Genomic DNA, 20,674 nt, shown 5'->3' on the forward strand with positions numbered 1-20,674 from the left:
TATTTCACTGAACTGAAAATACTTCCCTGCCTGAAATACTGGATCTAAAGTCTGAAGAACTTGGTTTATAACCAGCGTACTCAATCACTTAGGAATGAACCTCGTACCATTACTTTTAGGATTGCAGTAACGTGATAGCTCATGATAGATGATGGGCAATCTGGGTTTGTTTTTTTAGTAATCTCTGTGCCTAACCCAACGTGGGGCTCGAACTCACCACCCCGAGATCAAGAGTAGCATATTCTACTGAGCCAGCAAGGCGCCCCACTGGTCTTTTTGAGCAATTTGAGACTCCATGTCCTCAGTGTGGCAGATTGAATTTTTCAAAGATGAAAGCAGCTGTGTCTCCCATTCTACGCGTTCTTCTGCAGTGACTTTGCTCCTCCCATCAAGAGGTACTGTAGTCTCTATCTTGAATCTAGGTGGTCTCTGTGACTACTTTGATCAATAGAATACCGTGGAAGTGATGTGTGCCAGTCTAGATGACATTCTTAATGTTTTTAAGAGAGTGAGTGTGTGAGCAGGGGAGAGGGGCAGAGAGGAAGAAAGAGAATCTTAGGCTCCACACTGATCGTGGCTCATTCGGTTAAGTGACTTCAGCTCAGGTCATAATCTCACGGCTCATGGGTTCGAGCCCCACGTTGGCCTCTCTGCTATCACCACAGAGCTCGCTTTGGATGCTATCTCCGTCTCTCTGCCCCTTCTCTGTTCATGCACTCTCTCAAAAATAAGTAAACACTAAAAAAAAAAAATAAATGCTATAAAAAACAGAATCTTACAAAAATAAATTTCATATTTCACAATTACTAGTCTATTCAACTAATAAGGCAACTTGAGGAACTAAATGTTAAGACTTTAGCTCTGACCAAATAACTATGTAAGATTTTTTTTAGAAATTTTTGCATGCCCCATAGTAAGTCTATTTGTTTTTTTATTAAAAACTTTTTAAAATATTTTTTTAATGTTTATTTTTGAGAGAGAAAGAGAGAGTGCAAACAGGAGAGGGGCAGAGAGAGAGGGAGACACAGAATCTGAAGCAGGATCCAAGCTCTGAGCTGTCAGCACAGAGCCTGACGTGGGGCTTGAACTCACAGAGAGTGAGATCATGACCTGAGCTGAAGTTGGACGTTCAACCTACTGAGCCACCCAGGCACCCCCATAGTAAGTCTTTTCAAAAGCCAGCCACTCAATAAGGTGAGTTTAGCAGGGTCGCTATCCCAGTAATGTCAGTGAACATCAAGTATCTGATTCTTAGAACAGTAACTGGTTTCTTTCAGTTTTCACCCATCTCCCTGACAGTGAAGCACTCCATATGCCTTAATGTACACAACAACATCTGGAAATACTATGACAATCTGAATATTCGCTAAATGAAAAACTACTCTGAGATGAATAATGTCATTGTTAATTTTGCCAGGACCTCAACTACAGGTAAGTCTGGATTAGGAAGACTGTTTTTCCATGGCTAAAAGAAAACAGAACTAAAAGAGGAAACATCTTCTTAGACTCATTTATTGCAATCTTTAAAAAAAAATTTTTTTAATGTTTATTTTTGAGACAGAGAAAGAGCATGAGCAGGGGAAGGGCAGAGACAGAGAGGGAGACATAGAATCTGAAGCAGGCTCCAGGCTCCAAGCTGTCAGCACAGAGACTGACGCAGGGCTCAAACTCACGAACCGCAAGATCATGACCTAAGCCGAAGTCGGACGCTTAACCGACTGAGCCACCCAGGTGCCCCTTATTGCAGTCTTAAATGTTAACTGGTAGTCTCTGTATGGGAAATAAGGGTATCTAAAAGTGTCTTCAACCAAATCCTTTGTTGGTTTGGTAACATGCATATATCTGCTCAGTATTTTTTGTGACTACTATGCATGTTTATTTTTTTCTTAATACATAAAACCATAAAATGTAGGCACTCTTTCCAGCAATGCACAGAAAGGAAAAAAATGTGGTGTCTAAGAGCCTTTAGAATCAGGTCTGAACATTTTCTGAATTAGCGTATGGATTCAGGGAATTGGGGATAGAGTCACTGAAGAGGCTGAGACAGCAGAGGAGGGTTGAAGCACTTTTAATCACACAAAAGTAAACAACATATAAACCCTTAGCGGCTCGCCCAGTGGCTATGGTCCTCTTCCAGCCCTCAGCTCACCCTCCCCCACTCCCGCTCCCTGCGTACCATTGAGTGAAGTGCAGGGCGTCAGCAGGACCCTGTCACTACCAGGTGGTAGGAAGGGAATCTAGCTAGGGGCCACAAAAACCCTGATCATCCATCCATGGTTATCTGTTTCTGTACAACTTCGTGTGACTTTTCGAGCTCCGAAGAGTAACAGTGCAGAAACCTGGAGCTGAACTCTACTGTTCCATTCAGATGGCCATAGCTTCAAAAGCCATGGACAACAAGGGAAGGGACAGTCCAGAGCCAGCATTACTCAAGATGCAGCCAAATCTGGGATTGAGGTGGGTTCAAAGGGGGCACAAGGCCTACCGGCCCCAGTCTAATATTGTGCCCCAACCCAGGAAATGAAACTCGTGCATATGCACACATGCACATGCACACACACATACACATGCAGACAAACACACACACACCCACACACACACCCACAAAGCAAATAACATTACCGAAAGAACCAGAGGCTATTAAATACAAAATGGCAGAGTTGGTTTTTTTTTTTTTTAAGTGAAAATATTTGCTCTTTTGATTCTCCTCAGTGCCCTGCAGAGCCCCTAGTCACAAGAGTGTAGGTGGGGAGGACTGAGAGGAGCAGGTTGCCAGTGGCCCTACAAGTCCATGTGTGCTCTAGTCCCCACACCAACCACCTTACTCTTCAGCCCAGTAGCTGCTTCCCATGTGACCATTCACCCGATTGGCGCCATTGCTGGAGCTGCTGCCACAGGGGCTTTTTGAGTTGGTGGTCGCTTCTTCTTCCTCTGAGCTGCTCTCCACATCACTGCGATCGTCCTTCGACACCTGTGTGGGACGGGGCCAGAAGTACGAAAGGTGAGGACAGAACTTGTCTGCTATTGTAAGACCACACAGCCCATGTTTGGGCACTGCTCCCACCGTGGCCCACTTTCTGGTGGCACCTGACTCAAAACACTACCTGCGCCATGGATACCATCGTGAAAAGGTATCCTCTGCCTCTTTCTCAGTTTCTCTCTCCTCATCTCTGATTCTGTTCCCTATGGAATAAGAGGCTGCGTTGGCAGTGGGGGGGTGTGTCTCTCAGGACCAGCCAAGGGAGGTGAAATCATTCTCTGAGGCCAGGTTTAGGTCTGAGGGAAACTCCAGATGCTCTTCTCCTCCCCCACTTCAAAAAATAGAAAAGGCCGATACAAACAATACAGAGGGCCGTCACCATCGCTTCTATCTCGTGATGGTTGTGGCCACTGCAGTTATTCATGTTGGTTATCCTGACTGTTGCTTTATCCCCAAAGCTGACTCATAACTAGGCCTTCTTCAGTAGTTTTACTGTCTTTGGGCTTAATACCCTATGACACTATTTCTCCAATCTTGTCCGTTTTCCGACTGGCAAGACCACTTCTGTGCAACTTTAGCATTGCCAAGATACCAGTCTGGTGAAAAGAAAAGTGGATTGGCAGTCATCAAGAGAAGAATCCCAGCCCCAATCATGTTGCTGTCTGTGAATCTTTACTTTTTTTTTTTTTTAATGTTTGTTTGAGAGAAAGAGCGAGTGAGCATGTGAGCGGGGGAGGGGCAGAGAGAATGGGGGAGAGAGAATCACAAGCAGGCTCCATGCTGTCAGTGCAGAGGATGGGTCTGTATGGTTCTACTGTCTCCCTGGGGTCCGGGGAAGAGCCTGGCACAAAGTAGGCCCTCAAGAATATTACTGAATGATTCTTTCATTTAATCTCCCTGCTACCTTGCTAGTTGTATTTTGACACCCCCCCCCACCTTTTTTTTTTTTTTAATGTTTATTTTTGAGTGAGCAAGCAGAGGAGGGGAGGAGAGAGGATCTGAAGCAGGCTCTGTGCTGACAGTAGAGATCCCAACGTGGGGCTTGAACTCACAGAACCATGAGATCATGACCTAAGGCAAGATCAAGAGTCAGACGCTTAACCGACTGAGCCACTCAGGCAGCCTGAATCTTTTTACCTCTTAACCACAGCTTTTTGGTTTTAGATTTTCAAATGAAGAGTTTGGACTGGAAAAACGTTTTCTAATCAAAACTACCCTGCATATCAAGCAAAGTCTTTTTAGTTCTTTACCATGGACCATAAAAAGTAAAGGAGAGAAATCCAGTGAGACCTGTCAGACTTCTGACTTCCAGAACTGACAGATAATCAGTGTGGGTTTTTTTTTTTTTTTTTTTAGTAAGCTCTGTGCCTAATGTGGGGCTTGAACTCATGACCCTGAGATTAAGAGCCTCATGTTCTTTTTTTTCAACGTTTATTTATTTTGGGGACAGAGAGAGACAGAGCATGAACGGGCGAGGGGCAGAGAGAGAGGGAGACACAGAATCGGAAACAGGCTCCAGGCTCTGAGCCATCAGCCCAGAGCCCGACGCGGGGCTCGAACTCCCGGACCGCGAGATCGTGACCTGGCTGAAGTCGGACGCTTAACCGACTGCGCCACCCAGGCGCCCCAAGAGCCTCATGTTCTACCAACTGAACTAGCCAGGCGCCCCTCAATGTGTTTTGTTAAAAAAAAAAAAAAGTTAGGGGCGCCTTGGGTGGCTCAGTCTGTTGAGTGTCCAACTCTTGATTTCGGTTCAAGTCATGATCTCACGGTTTGTGGAATTGAGCTCCGCCGTTGGGCTCTGCACTGGCAGAGCCTGCTTGGGATTCTCTCTCTCTCTCTCTCTCTCTCTCTCTCTCTCTCTCTCTCTCTTTTTGCCCTTCCCCTGCTTGAGTACACACGCGGTCTCTCTTTCAAAATGAATAAGCTTAAAATCCATAAAAAATAAATTTTAAAAAAACTAAAGGAAAGAAGGGGGTGAGAAGGGAACAAAGATCTATATGCTGTTGCCAAGGAGTGGGGCACTTGCTTTGGTTAGCTCTAAGACTCTGTGATCTATTGCAGCTTTGACCTCTGAGCCCAGGCAACTGACAGATTTGAGGTAAAGGGAGGCTCAGAAAGGGGAAAAAATAAGAGTCGACTCAACTCTTGCCTCCATTTAGAAAAAACTATCTGGCAACTTGAGCTCCAGTCAACAATGGCCCCACAAGGTCAGGAGACAGGCATGCTCTGAGACAACACAGGGGACAGGAAGGGAAGCAGGAAGGAAGAGGAAGGAACACATTCAGACAGACATGCTTTACTGAACACTAGAAGCACAGATACACTTACATGCAAGAGATGAAACTGTCCAGCTCCCACCAGGCATAGAAAAAAGGAAGGAGGTGAGAAAAGAGTGGAGAGTACAGAGTCTGGGTCTAATCCTTCCTGGATAGGTCACCTGGTCAGGAAAGAAAAGCAGGGGAGAAGAGAGATGTCCAGTAGCTACAGCAAGATGCATAGGCACACTGAGCAAGTTCTGAAACCAGTTGCAGCCATAAGGAACAGGGACACAAGAAATCATATATGCCTGGGTTACATTACATTCCATCCCTCTGTCCTAGAGTCAGTGTCTCCTCTAGCAGAGTCCCCCTCCCCCGCCCCCCACCACCCCTCCCAGCTTGGGCTCTGCATTTGCCGAAGGCTGAATCCTCAGCCCATGCGCAAATCCCAGCCTGACTGCTTCAGAACTTGCAAAATTCAGTTATGAGTTTCATCATTTTTACCATAAATGACATCTTTCTTTGTGTTTTTGGGCTCTTGGCATAAGATGGGTATTTGAAACCCTAAATACCGATCTCATTTAGGATCATTTCTTCATACAACAGTGGGATGAGGTCAATACTTAGTCCCATATCTTAAACATCACAGTGTGGTCATCTTGGGGTGGCTTGTGAACTACCATGCCATTCCTAGGCAATCAAACATTTCTGCTTTCATAAGTTTATAGAGTTCTACATACAATTTCCTTTGGAAAAAAGGTTTCTGTGCTAAAAAGCAAAAATATGAAATCCACTGAAGTAGGTAAGGGGTAAGAAATGGTTAAAACCATCTAGAAACATAACACTGTTCATTATTTAACCACAGTTATTGTAAGGGACAGAAAGAAGGCATATCTTTCCTCCTGTATCTTTTTTTTTTTTCTCCAGTAATCTCTGTACCTAAGGTGGGGCTCAAACTCATAACCCAGAGATCAAGAGTTGCATGCTCTACTGACTAAGCCAGCCAGGCACCCCTCTTAGTGAGATCTTAAAAGGCTAAACACTTCTAGAAAAGGAGTCCTCTGGAGTCCTAAGCTTTTTGCTGGGTCTGCTTGAGTAGCTGGGGCTCACTAGGCTAGAGAAGTCTACTGAGTAATATCTATCTTCCTACCCAGCCCCAAAGAAAGAAGCCATCTTTCCTCCTCACCTTTCCTCGGATCAAAGCTTTGAAAGCAATTCGCACAATTAGGTAGGACCAGATGACATGCAGAACCTGTAGGATCAGGAGAAGGCCATTGAAGAGCCACCAGGAGGGATAAGGCCCGATCATCTCCCAACTCTCAAAGAAAGTCGTGTTCAGAATCCTAGAAGAAGTAGGCCAATGGTGAGATTCTAGAGTTAAAGCCAAGTAGACAGCAATGAAGTGGAGTTCCCTGGGAAGCAGAACCCAGTATGTTTTCTCCCTATACATTCCAACAGTTGAAATTCTAGGGATATTCATTAACACTGAGAAAATAAAGAAAGGGGGCCTATGAAATTTTCTATCTTTAGGGGCAGGGAAAGATATGTGAATCTCAGAAATTGGTGGATTAAGTCACATTTAATCGTTTCAAATATGCAGAGTTTCACAAAATTGGAGCAGCAATTTTAATCATAATCCTAGTCATTACTCAGATCCTCAGGCACATACAGGACAGGTGGTGGCTGATTCGCTCAGACTAAGCAAAATCTCCAACCTGCAGTCACTGACTCTGTACCATCAAGTAGGGAGTGTACAAGTGAGAGTGGTGTGTGTGTTGGTTAGGGTGGGGTAGAAGGTATAAGAGCAGGAAAACAAGAAGAGCCTGAGAATTTTATAATCAGCGCAAAAGAAGGCAAAGGAATTACTTAGGCATAAAGTGAGGGCTGTCCCTCAGACAGGAGTCAGGAAAGCCACAGCCAAGTGAGTTGGATGTTCTCAGTCTGGATTACACCTCCCTAGGAATACTGTGGGAGGGTCCTGTGAGTCCACAAAGGGTCAGGTTAAGCCAAGGATAAAGCAGGGCAATAGGGTTTTTGGTGGCCTATTTCCTAAATTGGCAAAAGGTATCATTAGCTACATACTGACCACAGCTCCATGACCCTAACACTCACCAGAATGGGTAGATTCCTAGACGAGTGACCACAAAAACAGCACTGAAGATCACAAAAAGGGTATCACAGAGACGCTGGTATTTGGCATAATTGGCCAGTTTGGCTGCCTGGAGAAAGGAAAATAAGAATTGAGTTGAGAGAAAGCCGGTTCTCAAATAGGAAGAAAAGGAGAGAAAGAGAGGAATAATGAGGAAAAAGGAGTTGGGGGGGGGGGGGGGTCTCACCTCCAGCAAGAAGTCTGAGACATCATGTAAACACATGACCAGAGTTCCCACCCGAACCATGTTGTTGATATAGGAGAAGGTGATGAGCCCAATGGTGGCCAAGTGATGCATAAACATGATCAGGAAGTCCTAGCAAGGAATGGAAATAGAAGGGGCAGGTAAAGGCAAGGCCATAGAGATATCAGCCAACCCAATGCCCTGCATGTTCTCTGAGGATCTTCTCCCACCGCTTAGAGGTTCCATTTTGTCTAAACTCTCCCATCTGGAGCACCCCTACCGTTTGACCCAAAACTCTACACCAGTGACTGACCCATAATCTATGTTAATATAGTTCAAAGCACAGAAAATAACAGTTTTCTTTGGAAGTTGTGGAATATGTAGACCATGTATGCTGAGTTGACACTTGGAAATAATTTCCTAGGTGGTAGTCAGACCTACAAGCCATAGATAATCTGTGAGATTCTAAGACTGTTTTGATGAAAGATATTTCAACCAAAGAGACCTAACAGAAAGGAGAGGTTTATGGAAGGGCAAAGCTAACCTCTTCAAAAAAGTTTCAGAGAAATGCTAAACAATCCATTTTAACTGTAAGCACTTTCTGCTTTCAGATTTAAAGCTCTAATTTCCTCTTGGGTTCAAATGCCAAGGTCAGACTCAGAAATCTCTAAATACCTGTTATCAGACATGTCTAATAAATACTTCTCAGCCCACTGAGGGACAGAGAATGGGAGAAGACAGGTGAATTTGGGTGAGAGAAACAAGGATGAAAAGTCTGTGCTCTCCACATAGATATAGTGGTATGTTATAGTTCTTGAGTTGGGGGCGGGTTCATAAGTATACATTCTAGTATGTTTTATTTTTTTATTTTTTTTTTTTCCAACATTTTTTATTTATTTTTGGGACAGAGAGAGACAGAGCATGAACGGGGGAGGGGCAGAGAGAGAGGGAGACACAGAATCTGAAACAGGCTCCAGGCTCCGAGCCATCAGCCCAGAGCCCGACGCGGGGCTCGAACTCACGGACCGCGAGATCGTGACCTGGCTGAAGTCGGACGCTTAACCGACTGCGCCACCCAGGCGCCCCCATTCTAGTATGTTTTAAAACCCACATATAGGGGCGCCTGGGTGGCTCAGTCGGCTAAGCGTCGGACTTCAACTCAGGTCATGATCTCACAGTTCGTGAGTTCAAGCCCCACGTCAAGCTCTGTGCTGACAACTTAGAGCCTGGAGCCTGCTTCGGATTCTGTCTCTCTCTCTCTCTGCCCCTCCCCGGCTCATGCTCTGTCTGTCTGTCTCTCTCTCTCTCTCTCTCTCTCTCTCGCTCTCTCTGCCCCTCCCCGGCTCATGCTCTGTCTCTCTCTGTCTCAAAAATAAATAAAAACATTAAAAAATAAATAAATAAATAAAACCCACATATATATTACAAATCTTTTTATATGTGTCATGTTTTAAAATAAAATTTTAATAAGGGGACCTGTGTCTCCTGACCATAGGAGAGTGCAAGACATTTGAATTGAGTATCAAGCTTCTAGATTACACAACAACTAATAACCCAGATTAGTTTTAATACATTCCCATAAATGCTAATTCTGGTCTTCCTCACCAAAGATAACCATGAGATAGTGACAAATTAAAGTCAGAGCTGCTGGAACCACATTACTTCAGGTGCATACCAATAAAGTAAAGACTCTGCCCTTTCTGTCCAATTATAAAAAACTTAAGTCATTCCCAACTTTGTCACTATATGGGCAAGTCAACTCACTTCTCCGAATCTTTGTTTCCTAAACAACAGCAAGAAAATGGTAAATGAAATCATCTAAAACCCTTTCCAGTTGACATTCTTGAAGTAAGTAGGGTCACCAAGAAGGGAGAACAGAGAGAGAGAGAGAGAACGAGGGCTCTACAGCAAAACAAAAGCCAGATCTAGCTATTCTGGAGGCCGGCCTTTTCCTGGATCAGGCCTTGCTATCCCTTAGTTCTGACTAGTTTCCAAAGCTCTATACATGTAAGAACCTTAGAGAAAAATAAGGAAAAGGATATGCTTTTTAGCTGGTTAACTTTTTATCCTGGGCTGCCCTGAACGCCTCAAATATACTTCATCATTAGTCAAGTCTCATTTCTGAGAAGGTTACAAAAAGCTAATAGTCCCATCAAGCCTACTTTTTCCCTCTTTTGTGGTCCCAATCAGGGTAGAGAATCCACAAGGGCAGTGATGGTGGCTGCTAGAAAGGAGGATGCAGTATGTTAGAGTTGAGGGAGACAATGTCCTTACCTTTCGTTTAATGTCTATAAACTGAGAAAACATGAGAGACCAATAGAAGGCCAATTCCATGATATAATAGTAATAAAGCCCACTTGTGAGAGGCTGAAAGAGAGAAAGAAGTAGTTAGAATACCAGCTAGTCAAAAATTCATTCCATCTCCGCAACTTTCTCTGTCTTGGAGGACCAATACCCAAAATTATTAGACACCCTTCCTCCCCACCGTGTTGCAAGATCTGTAACAGCTAACAGATTTGGGATTGGTATGGAGACTTAAACCTCTTCCCTCTGCCCCTCCACATACACATTTTCTACTCGCATCTTTAGAGATAAGGTTAACACATACTATAGCACAATCAAATCAGTGTATCTAGAATTCTGGACAATTAGTGCTTTTCAGGGGATTTAATATACTCAGGTCTTTTCTTCCACCCTGTTACAGCCCCTCGACATTTTTCTAGAATAGATTAGAACCAAGATGCTTTTAAGGAGACTCCAAGTTACCCTTGATTCAAAAAGGACACCTGAGCCAGAAAGCATCTCATCAAGTGCCAGGAAGCTGCTTTTCTTTTGGGCCCAATTAGGGTGAATATAACGGGGAATCTGGAAAAGATCACTGGATTTCACAGCTATGGGAGGCCCAGAAATAGATACCCTAAATACATGAGTCAAAGAGACTCAGCCCCTAATCCCTCAAGAAAACCAAGAAAACATGCCATCTGCTCTGGGACTGTCCTGCCCACCCTACCTTACACACACACGAGGCCCCTGCCTTGAAAGGGCTCAGACTGTACCTGATACGGATAGCTATGCCAGCACTGTCGGATATCCCAGAACCAAGGTGACTAAAAGGAAAGAGATAATCCAAGTCAGCCTTTAGGATTCAACCCTGGTTTACCAAATAATCCCTTTCTCTCTCTGCTAGGAGCAAAAGAGAAATGGGGAAGAAAAAGGAATCCCCCTCTTGACAGAATTTAGGGGGTCCTTAAAAGGTCAATAAATGGTTAGGTTTTTGTTCTAGAGCAAGAAAAGTGTTATTACAAATAGAAAAGCCATGCTTTGAAATAAATAAGAGCAGGGAGAGCTCTAGGATAGTTTTTAAAAACCTCAACACCTAGGATATAGGAACTAGGGATGCAGGAAGACTGTGATTCCATTCGACAACCAAGAGAGAGATCTGCATGCCAAAGATTTAAATCAAAAATAATTATCTCTAATGGAGTTTCAATGTCCTTTAAGGAAATTTGTCCATTTCATCTAAGTTGTTGAATTTTTTACTATTTGATTGTTCATAATATTGTGTTACTATACTTTCAATGTCTACAGGATCTATAGTTACAGCCCTCCCGCCCTTTTCTCTCTGACACTGATGATTTGTTTCTTTTTATCTAGGGGTTTACCAATTTTAATGAAACCTTTCAAAGAACCAACTCATGGCTTTGTCTATTCCCTATGTCATTAGTTTTTTTTTTACTGTTTTTAATTATTATTTCTTTCCTTTAACTTACTTTGGCATTACTTTGCTCTTCTTTCTCCAGATCTTAAAGTAGAAACTTGTATTATTGACTTTAAAGCTTTCTTCTTTTCTAATATAAACATATAAAGTTATAAATTTCCCTTTAAGCATGCTTTAGGGGCATCTCCTAAGTTCTGGTATGTTGGATTTTCAGCATCATTTCAATTAAGTATTTTCTAATTTCCCTTGTGATTTCTTCTTTGATCCATGGGTCATTTAGAAGAGTTTCACTTCCAAATATTTTCTAGATATCTTATTATTATTGATTTTTAATTTAATTTCATTATGATCACAGAACATATTTTGTAAGATTTCAGGGGCCCCTGGGTGGCTCAGTCAGTTAAGCAACTGACTTCAGCTCAGGTCATGATCTAACGGTTCGTAGGTTTGAGCCCTGCATCGGGCTCTGTGCTGACAGCTCCGGATCCCGTGTCTCCCTCTCTCCCTCTCTCTGCCCCTCCCCCACTCACGCTGTGTCTCTGTCTCTCAAAAATGAATAAACATCAAACAATTTTTTATAAGATTTTTTTTAAAAAGCCACCAACCGTGGTGTATATTTATCTGTTCCCTTCCTTCAGTTCTGCTTTTTACTTAATGTATTTTGAAGTCTTAATTATAACATTTAGAGGAAAATAGTACAGTACAGTGGAAAAAACAACATGGACTCAGGAACCAAAAAGCCTGAAATTCTTTTGACAATTAACTGAAAAGCAGGAATAATACCTGTTTTATCCACTTTAAAGGTTTACTGATTCCTACAGTAACCTAACCCTGATTTCTACAACTGTCTCCTTGGGAGAACAAGATCTTTGTCAAATGCTTTGTAAACCATCACAGACTTTGTAAACCAGCATCAGATTAAATCACATCTGATTTAATCAATACTATTACTATTTGTGTACTATGCTATTACTATTACAATTATCTCCCCTAAATAAAGGGAGAAACAGTAAAGTTACGAAATCAGATGCCAGACAGACAACAATCTATTTGGCATATAAACCTGGGCTGTAGGCATTACAGAAAAAAATAAAAGGGCAGGGAGGAAATAAAGATCTAATGGTATCACACAACTCTTATCTCTAGAGATGTAGGCATGATTAGAACCCAACAGAGGACCAGAGAGAGTTTAGACTTACCGACCAGAGAAATCTTATTCCATAGCAGAATATACATAAATAAAAAGTGAATCTCCACCTGGGTGGGCAAAGAATAGAGGTTAGATGAATATTCACTCAAAAGAAAGTTTTTGAGGCTAAGGAGGTCAGGATAGCAGATTTGGGGACAACACAATTATGGGTAAGAAATAAGATCCCAGAGCGGCACCTGGCTGGCTCAGCCAGTAAAGCACGTGACTCTTGATCATGGGAGTCATAAATTTGAGCCCCAGGTTGAACAAAGAGTTTACTTAAAAATATATACATAAATAACATCTTCAAAAAAAAAAAAGATAAAGTTCCCAGCATGGGGACAAATATTGTTACCTAAAAATCCGAAATGATAGACGTCTTCCAGCTTTGTTTAAAATAGATTCCCACCAGTGTATACTGGTTATAATCAACTTTTCTTCCATATCAGACTCCCTAATGATAGTGCCTAATATTTTCTTTGCATGACAATGATCAATTGTGTTCTGTGTACAGGGGATAATTAGTAAAAACCCAGTGAAATGAAGTACAGTATGTCCAGGAAAAGATACTTCCTACCAAAATGTCAATTTACCGCAAGTCGGTACTATCTCTACCAAGGTGTACAAGGGTGTGCCTATCTACCTATATAAGTGCAGTTATAGGAATTCACTCCCAATCTATTTGAGGAGGAAGAACAAAATCAAACTACAACATGTAGCTTAATGGCGGCATGTTCAAGACACTAAGGGCGACCGGTCTTCCAGTTCTCTTCTTTCCTGTCTACAATAAATTGAGTCAGCCCTCTACATTCATCGACTATTGTCCTACCAAAAGAAAACCTCAGTCCAGTCATACCCCACCCTTCTCACTCCCCACCTCCATATGCACACCTACATGCTCTCACAGAACTTAGTGAGCGTTGGGGGCTTGTCCTGATTCCTCCGATGACGAAACCAGCATTGGATTTTTCGGACATCCCAATCCAGTTGTTTTGACAGGCCCTCTAGCCTTTTCTCATCAGGATACTGTGGATGCATGACCAGAGTCAGAACGTCCCTTTCTCTTCAACCCTCTCATTAAATCCCCCTGACTAGCTGAGTGGCAAAAAGGGGGGATATATAACTACAACGGTTTAAGGGATGTTTATCCTTCTAGGTTTCACCCCCACACTCATTTTTAGTTAAGAAGTCCTATTTCACATATCAAAGACCTTTGCCTTTAGCAAAGCTTTATTAGCTTTCCTTTAGAATCCTTGTTTGGTCTTCTCTCTCCAGCCCAAGCTGAATAAAGAAAGCTATTAAAAACCCAAACTGCAGGGGCACCTGGGTGACTCAGTTGGTTAAGTCTCCGACTCTTGGTTTCAGCTTAAGTCGTGATCTCACAGTTTGTGAGTTCAGCCCCACATCAGGGTCCACACTGTGCAGAGCCTGCTTGGGATTCTCTCTCCCTCTCTCTGCCCCTCCCCTGCTTGTGCTCTCTCTCAAGATAAATAAACTTGAAAAAAAAAAAAAAACTACAAAGGCTATTGGTACCATCCCTATCTGGATTATGCAACTAGATAATGACAGAAACTGGAGCAGGGAAAAACAAAATCAAAATACGATGTGTGTCTGGAGAAGGTGGGGTTGTGGTTACTAGGTCTAAAATCCAAATGTATGTAAACTTATTTAAGGGATCCTGACCCAAAGGTATTTCCCTGAGGGGATAAAGTTCTCCTTATAGTTATATAGACTACCGAAATGTGAAAGATCATCCCATCCTATCTCTATCCTTGGAGACACTTGCTCTCTACCGCCCTCTGCCCTATGGGGTAACCTCTCACATGAATCTTCCTCTCTTTCTTTGCCGACTTACCTTGGTAATAGATACGAACACCTTTTCAAGGATGGCATTGGGTTGCGCCTGATAAGGACCACTGTCCTGGATGCCAACACGGAGTGCACAGGGTTTAGCAATAAACCTGTAAGGATAAAAATCCAAAGCCAATTTTAAATATGGTTTGCTAAGCATGAAAGAAAAAATCCTGATTAGGGGGCTGATGGAAGGCAAAGGGAAAAAACTGGGCTGGGAACCAGGACTTTTTAGTTTATTCCTAGATTCTGCCACTGACTTACTTGCAAAGTGACCTGTTTAAGAAATATTAGAACATAAGCTCTCTTTCCATTTTTTTCCTGGCTTCTCTTATCACATCTTGAGCTGTAGTCAGAAAGACCTAGGTCAGACCTATCATTTTATCTACTAGTCTTCCATTTATTGCCTGTAGGAAGGAACTGCAGCAGTTTACTTAATCTCTATAAGTCTGTTTTTCATCTAGAAGATGAAGATAGTATCAACATCCTTGCTACTCAAAATAAGACCAAAACATTATTGGTTTTTCCTGGAAACCTTTTGGAAATGCAGAATCTCAAACCCCATCCCAAACCTGCAAAATCAGAACCTGCATTAACAAGATCCCCAGGTGATTCCTATGCCTATTAAAATTAGAAGCGCTGGTCTACTTTACAAGAATCCTATAACTATTCAATGAGATAATATATATGAAGACCATGGCACAAAGGAAATGCTTAATAAATGGTAGTTTCCCTCACATCAAAAAATCAAGAAGATCTTAACTGGAGGGCAAAGTAGAACTGAGACTGAGCTCTTCCTAAATACAAATATCCTGGGTCTTGGCCACCTTCCTGCCTAAACAAAAAATTATGGAAATACTTAGAACTTTAGTAGCCTGGAAGAAAGGAAATTAGGAAGGATGAGAAATAAATTACCTATTAGTACTCAATTCTATTCCCAAATCTACCATTAATAAGTCATATAAACTTAAGTCATTTAACTTTTGGGTCTTGGTTTTATCATCTAGAAGAAGTAATGACATGATATCTAAGATTTTTTTTCTTTTTTTAAGTTTATTTTGAGAGAGAGAGAGAGAGCGAGCATGAGTGGGAGAGGAGCAGAGAAAGAGAGGGACAGAGAATCCCATGCAGGCTCCATGTTGTTAGATTGGAACGTGACTCTGGGCTGGATCCCACAAACAGAGAGATCATGACCTCAGCCTAAATCGAGTTGGACACTTAACCGACTGAGCCACCCAGGCGCCCTTAAGATTTTTTCCCAAATCTAGTATTCCATGGTGTTATCATTAACTGTAATTAATTTCTAACTTGTAGACCTTTGAAAAATAAGTAACTATTCTTTGGTTCTTCAAAAAAATTCCCTCTAGGGGCGCCTGGGTGACTCAGTCCGTTAAGCGTCCAATTTCGGCTCAGGTCATGATCTCACAGTCTGTGAGTTTGAGCCCCGCATCGGGCTCTGTGCTGACAGCTCGGAGCCTGGAGCCTGCTTGGGATTCTGTGTCTCCCTCTCTCTCTGCCCCTCCCCTGCTCATGCTCTGTCTCAAAAATAAATAAAACATTAAAAAAAAAATTTTAAAGGAAGATCCCTCTTAGGGCACAGGGCTGGCTCAGTCCATTTAGCATGCGGCTGTTGATCTCAAGGTCGTGAGTTCAAGCCCTACACTGGGCATAGAGTTTACTTAAAAGAAAAAAATTCTTTAAAAAAAAAAAAGATCTCTCTCTTCCACATCCATAAATTTCTGTGAGCATTAGCTCTAGGAAAAGCTCTACATAGTCATTTTCAGAATAAGTCAAAACCAGTTTTAGTTCTCTTAGCATCTTAAGGAGTCCCAAGATGAAATTGTGACTGGGAGGTGTAAGATCGAGTGCTCTTGACCTATTTCTTGGTCTGCATTTGAATCCAGAATTTATCTCTAAGGGAGGAACTGAGAATAAGAAACTTTATTATCTTCCTCTGTGAAAACTTCTACCCTTATCACGAAAGTTCCTGGAGCCATGGAGAAATATTTATTCACAGCACAAAGTTAACCACATCTGTAACCTATTCTCTCCTCTTTGACACAGGTGGTACAAAAGTTTCATCCAAAGGCCAACACTATTAGATACTTTATATTTCCTGGTATATTATTCTGTGTACAAATATTTTAGCACCCCACTCATGTTTAAACTCCTTATGAACACAGTATACAGGGAATGCTGTTTTTGTATTTACCAAGATTCTGTGTCTGTGCTCAGTAATTAACAAGTGACAGGTCTCTCAAATCCTACCCTTGCTCCATTGGAACTCAGTTTGGACCCAGGACTGATCAGCATCCAGAGGAGTAACTAAGTCAGTCATTCTTTGCTTTTCAGTTGGTGCTACAGGAGAGAGAAAAGCACTGAATTATCTCTGTATCCTCTCATCTACATTAACTGTATGAAGAAGTAGACCCAATAACAAAAACAGCTTTTCCAATTCCTACTCTTACTCCCTGATCCAGAGCTCTTCAGTCCAGAAGCAGTCAGGTGATCAAAGGCCCTGGAGTTAGATTTTGCCAGCTAAGAGATTTTGTGAAAGTTACTCATCTATAGAATGGAGATAATGTCTACCTCACAGGGTTATTTTAAAAATGAAATGACATGATCCATGCCTAACCCAGTACCTGATATTTAGTAAACACTCATTAAAAGGCAGCTATTTATTATTGTTGTTGTTCTTAATATTATTATTAAAAGCAGCTATTATTATTTTTACTAGAAACAGTTCAGTCTTGGTTCTCCTTGATGGTATCTCTGGAAGAAGCCAAGAAGTGCAAGAAATCTTCTTTCATACGACAGAGATAGGTTTGTACCCTGCTTACCTGGGTGAAGCCAAGATAATTTTTTTATTATCTAGACCTTGGAGTGAACTTAATATCCTAGAGTCAGAATTAGCTCATATCCTGCCCTCATTAGTTCACAGAGTGCAATGAAAGACAAAATTACTAGCATGCAGTCAGTTACAGTTAGACAAATACAGACCCTAAGAGGAACGCCTGGGTGGCTCATTTGGTTAAGTGTCTTGATTTTGGCTCAGGTCATGATCTCATGGTTCATGAGACTGAGCCCCATGTGGGGCTCTGCAGTGACAGCACAAAGGCTGCTTGGGATTCTCTCACTCCCTCTCTCTTTGCCCCTCCCCATTCATTCTCATTCTCTCTCTCTCTCTCTCTCTCTCTCTTCTCTCAAAATAAATAAATAAACTTTAAAAAAAAAAAAACAAAAAACAGACCCTAAGAAAATTTATCTATTTGGCAAATATTTATGGGGCACCTATTTTGTGCTATAGCATGAAGCATAAAACATAAATAAGCATAAAACATAACTAAGTTTGAAAAATAATTTTTTCTATGATAAAAATTAAATACATAGATTTATGTACTTAATGAAATCACCTTAATGAAGAAAGTGAAATTAGGTATTCATCCTTTTTGTTAGATAGGCATTTACCGAACTGTACAGATTCCTAGGGTCTGAGACCGTTTCAGGAGGTCTACACGGTCAAAACTATCTCATAATAATTCTATAACTTCATAATAATTCTTGTCTCTCTCACTCTCTCATGAGTGTGCAGTGGAATTTTCCATGGGTTACATGACATTGCAATAGACTGAATGCAGGAGCTGACATGAGAATACAGGTGCCAAATACTAAAGAGTGTTAAAAAAAAATGTAAAATAATGCTATTCTTCTCACATTTTATTTTGTTTTGGAAAATAGTTATTTTTCATGAAACATTAGTTGTATTACCAATATAATCAATTTATTGTCATTTGTAAATGAATTAATAGAATATATATCTTTAAAATTCCATTTTAACTTCTAAAACAGTACATGTTGATAGATATTATCCATGTAAACATAAATTTATGTTTGGGGTCCTTAATAATTTTTAAGAATGTAAAAATTTTTAAGAGTGTAAAAGATTCCTGACATCATAGTTTGAAACTGCTGTTAATGGCAGTGAGAAATCAAATTTATCTTGTGATTTTCTGTCCTCTACAGGATCAATTTGTTGCCCAAGTTTTAAAATAATTAAAAAAAATTTTTTTTTAGTGTTTATTTTTGAGAGGGAGAGAGCATGAGCAGGGGAGGGGCAGAGAAAGAGGTGGATACAGAATCTGAAGCAGTCTCCAGGCTCTGAACCGTCAGCACAGAGCCCGACACGGGGCTCGAACTCACGAACCGTGAGATCATGACCTGAGCCAAAGCTGGACGCTTAGCTGACTAAGCCACCCAGGTGCCCCTAAAATAATTTTTTTTAAGTTTTTTTTTTTTTTAATGTTTATTTTTGAGACAGAGACAGAGCTTGAGCGGGGGAGGGGCACAGAGAGAGGGAGAGACAGACAGAATCCGAAGCAGGCTTTAGGCTCTGAGCTGTCAGCACAGAAACTGATGCGGGGCTCGAACTCACGGACTGTGAGATCATGACCTGAGCCGAAGTCGGATGCCTAACGGACTGAGCCACCCAGGCACCCCTTAAAAAATTATTTTAGGGTAGCTCAGTTGGTTAGGCGTCCGACTTCGGCTCAGGTCATGATCTCACAGTCCGTGAATTCGAGCCCCGCATCAGTTTCTGTGCTGACAGCTCAGAGCCTAAAGCCTGCTTCGGATTCTGTCTGTCTCTCCCTCTCTCTGTGCCCCTCCCCCGCTCAAGCTCTGTCTCTGTCTCAAAAATAAATAAAAACATTAAAAAAATTTTTTTTAAATAATTTTTTAAAGTATTTATTTATTTTTGGGAAAGCACAAGCAGAGGATGGGCACAGAGAGGGAGACAGAGGATCTGAAGTGGGCTCTGCACTAAGAGGCTGACAGCAGCAAACCCGATGTGGGACTCGAACTCATGAACCAGGAGATCATGACCTGAGCAGAAGTCAGACACTCACCGATTGAGCCACCCAAGCACCCCTAAACTAATTTGAAAGACCAGACTTCCCTTAGCCTGCAGGTCTAAATAAGTAGGCATTTAGTGGCCTATACTGAATGGTAAGCTGCTCCTTTCCACCTGCCACTCCAGGAACATGAGTCTCGTGACCCAAACTGTTATGTTTTGTAGACATCATTTCATTCTGCCTTTTTCTGCCCTCCAGATACATGGCAGCAGCTGACTAAGGCCTGGGCTAATGAAGGCGAAATTACTTATTACTTTGCTTTTTACCAAAGACAGGAGCTATACTAACAACTCTATCTTTGTGATTCACCACAACATCATTAATGGATATGAACTATACACAAATATGTTTCACAGTATAGATTAAGCTTTTCAACTAGTGTATCATGGCAAGTAATGTATTTGGGCTACGTTGATGCTGAGATACTGCTCCTAGCTCTCAAGGGTGGTTCACGGAGCCTATGGTAACCAGGAAACCTTAGTCTGTAGCCTTTGGCCTCATATACCCTACTGCGCAATACATGAATTATTTTCTATGTGTGCAGCAACATGATTAGGTTGGGAAGCAGTGGCTTAGATCAATTTCTGGAAAGATATAGTGTCAAAATTTATATATAAAAAAGAAAAATAACCATCAAAGAAACCAAAATAGGGAATGAGATGGAGTGAAAAATACAATAAAAAGAGAAAGGTCTTATACAGACTGATGAGGATGGTGTATCAGTAGGTAGAGTACTGAGTAATAATTATCTGACCCTGAATGCTCCCTGCCCCCCCCCCCCACACAAATGGGAGAGATGAGAACTGAGATATTTAAATAAAGATTCTTAGGTCCAGATAAAGCCTGTTTAGAAAATGTAATCCTTAGGTACACAAGCAGCATTTGAAAACCCTCCCCCAAGACATATGTATACAAGAGGCAAAATGCAGAGTTCCACACAAAACAGATTCCAAAAGTCCTTTCCCTTTGCAACTGAATTCTTAATAAACCAATCACATTAAAAATTTGAGTAGCTTCTGTTGGGTGGACAGAGGAGAAAGTACAAAAAGACATTCAGGCAGTGGGAACAGCATGTACTAAAGCAAACAGAAGAGACAAACTACTTACAGAACTATGCAATGTACAAATTCAGGGGTGGCAACAGTGGCAGGAGGAAAAAAACTCTACAGATAGAGGCCAAATCACAGGTATGTTATGTTATGTTATGTTATGTTATGTTATGTTATGTTATGTTATGTTATGTTATGTTGTGAGTGAACTTTATCCTATAGTTGATGGAGAGGCACTGGAAGGCTTTAGGCCAGGAGAAGAGCTAGATTTGTATATTAATAAAGGAGCATCATCAGTTAAAGGCTACTGTAAAAACTCCATGCTTTAAGTGATAAAGCACTGAACTAAGGCTATAGAAATGAAAACGAAAGGACGGATTCAA

At 41.6% G+C, this 20,674-nt stretch overlaps 1 protein-coding gene across 4 annotated transcripts in view; it reads right to left on the reverse strand.

The window, feature by feature from the left end:
- Window positions 1-2,052: 2,052 nt before the first annotated feature.
- The window catches only part of CERS5 (ceramide synthase 5), a 32,843-nt gene continuing 14,221 nt past the window's right edge, over window positions 2,053-20,674 (reverse strand). Inside the window, exons 1-10 of one of the 4 annotated variants that reach the window (XM_043563867.1) lie at window positions 16,601-16,685; window positions 14,337-14,442; window positions 13,377-13,507; window positions 12,492-12,549; window positions 10,631-10,681; window positions 9,849-9,941; window positions 7,578-7,706; window positions 7,354-7,460; window positions 6,428-6,584; window positions 2,053-2,971 (exon numbers count right to left, since the gene is read on the reverse strand). In XM_043563867.1, coding sequence (XP_043419802.1) covers window positions 2,822-2,971; window positions 6,428-6,584; window positions 7,354-7,460; window positions 7,578-7,706; window positions 9,849-9,941; window positions 10,631-10,681; window positions 12,492-12,549; window positions 13,377-13,507; window positions 14,337-14,442; window positions 16,601-16,611 — 993 coding nt within the window. In that variant the 5' untranslated portion in view covers window positions 16,612-16,685 and the 3' untranslated portion in view covers window positions 2,053-2,821. Of the gene's footprint in view, window positions 2,972-5,311; window positions 5,421-6,427; window positions 6,585-7,353; window positions 7,461-7,577; window positions 7,707-9,848; window positions 9,942-10,630; window positions 10,682-12,491; window positions 12,550-13,376; window positions 13,508-14,336; window positions 14,443-16,600; window positions 16,686-20,674 lie in introns of those variants that run through there. The other 3 variants (XM_043563866.1, XM_043563865.1, XM_043563868.1) reach the window with 3 other exon arrangements.

Source organism: Prionailurus bengalensis, chromosome B4, assembly GCF_016509475.1.
Source record: "Prionailurus bengalensis isolate Pbe53 chromosome B4, Fcat_Pben_1.1_paternal_pri, whole genome shotgun sequence".
Classification (NCBI taxonomy): Eukaryota; Metazoa; Chordata; class Mammalia; order Carnivora; family Felidae; genus Prionailurus; species Prionailurus bengalensis.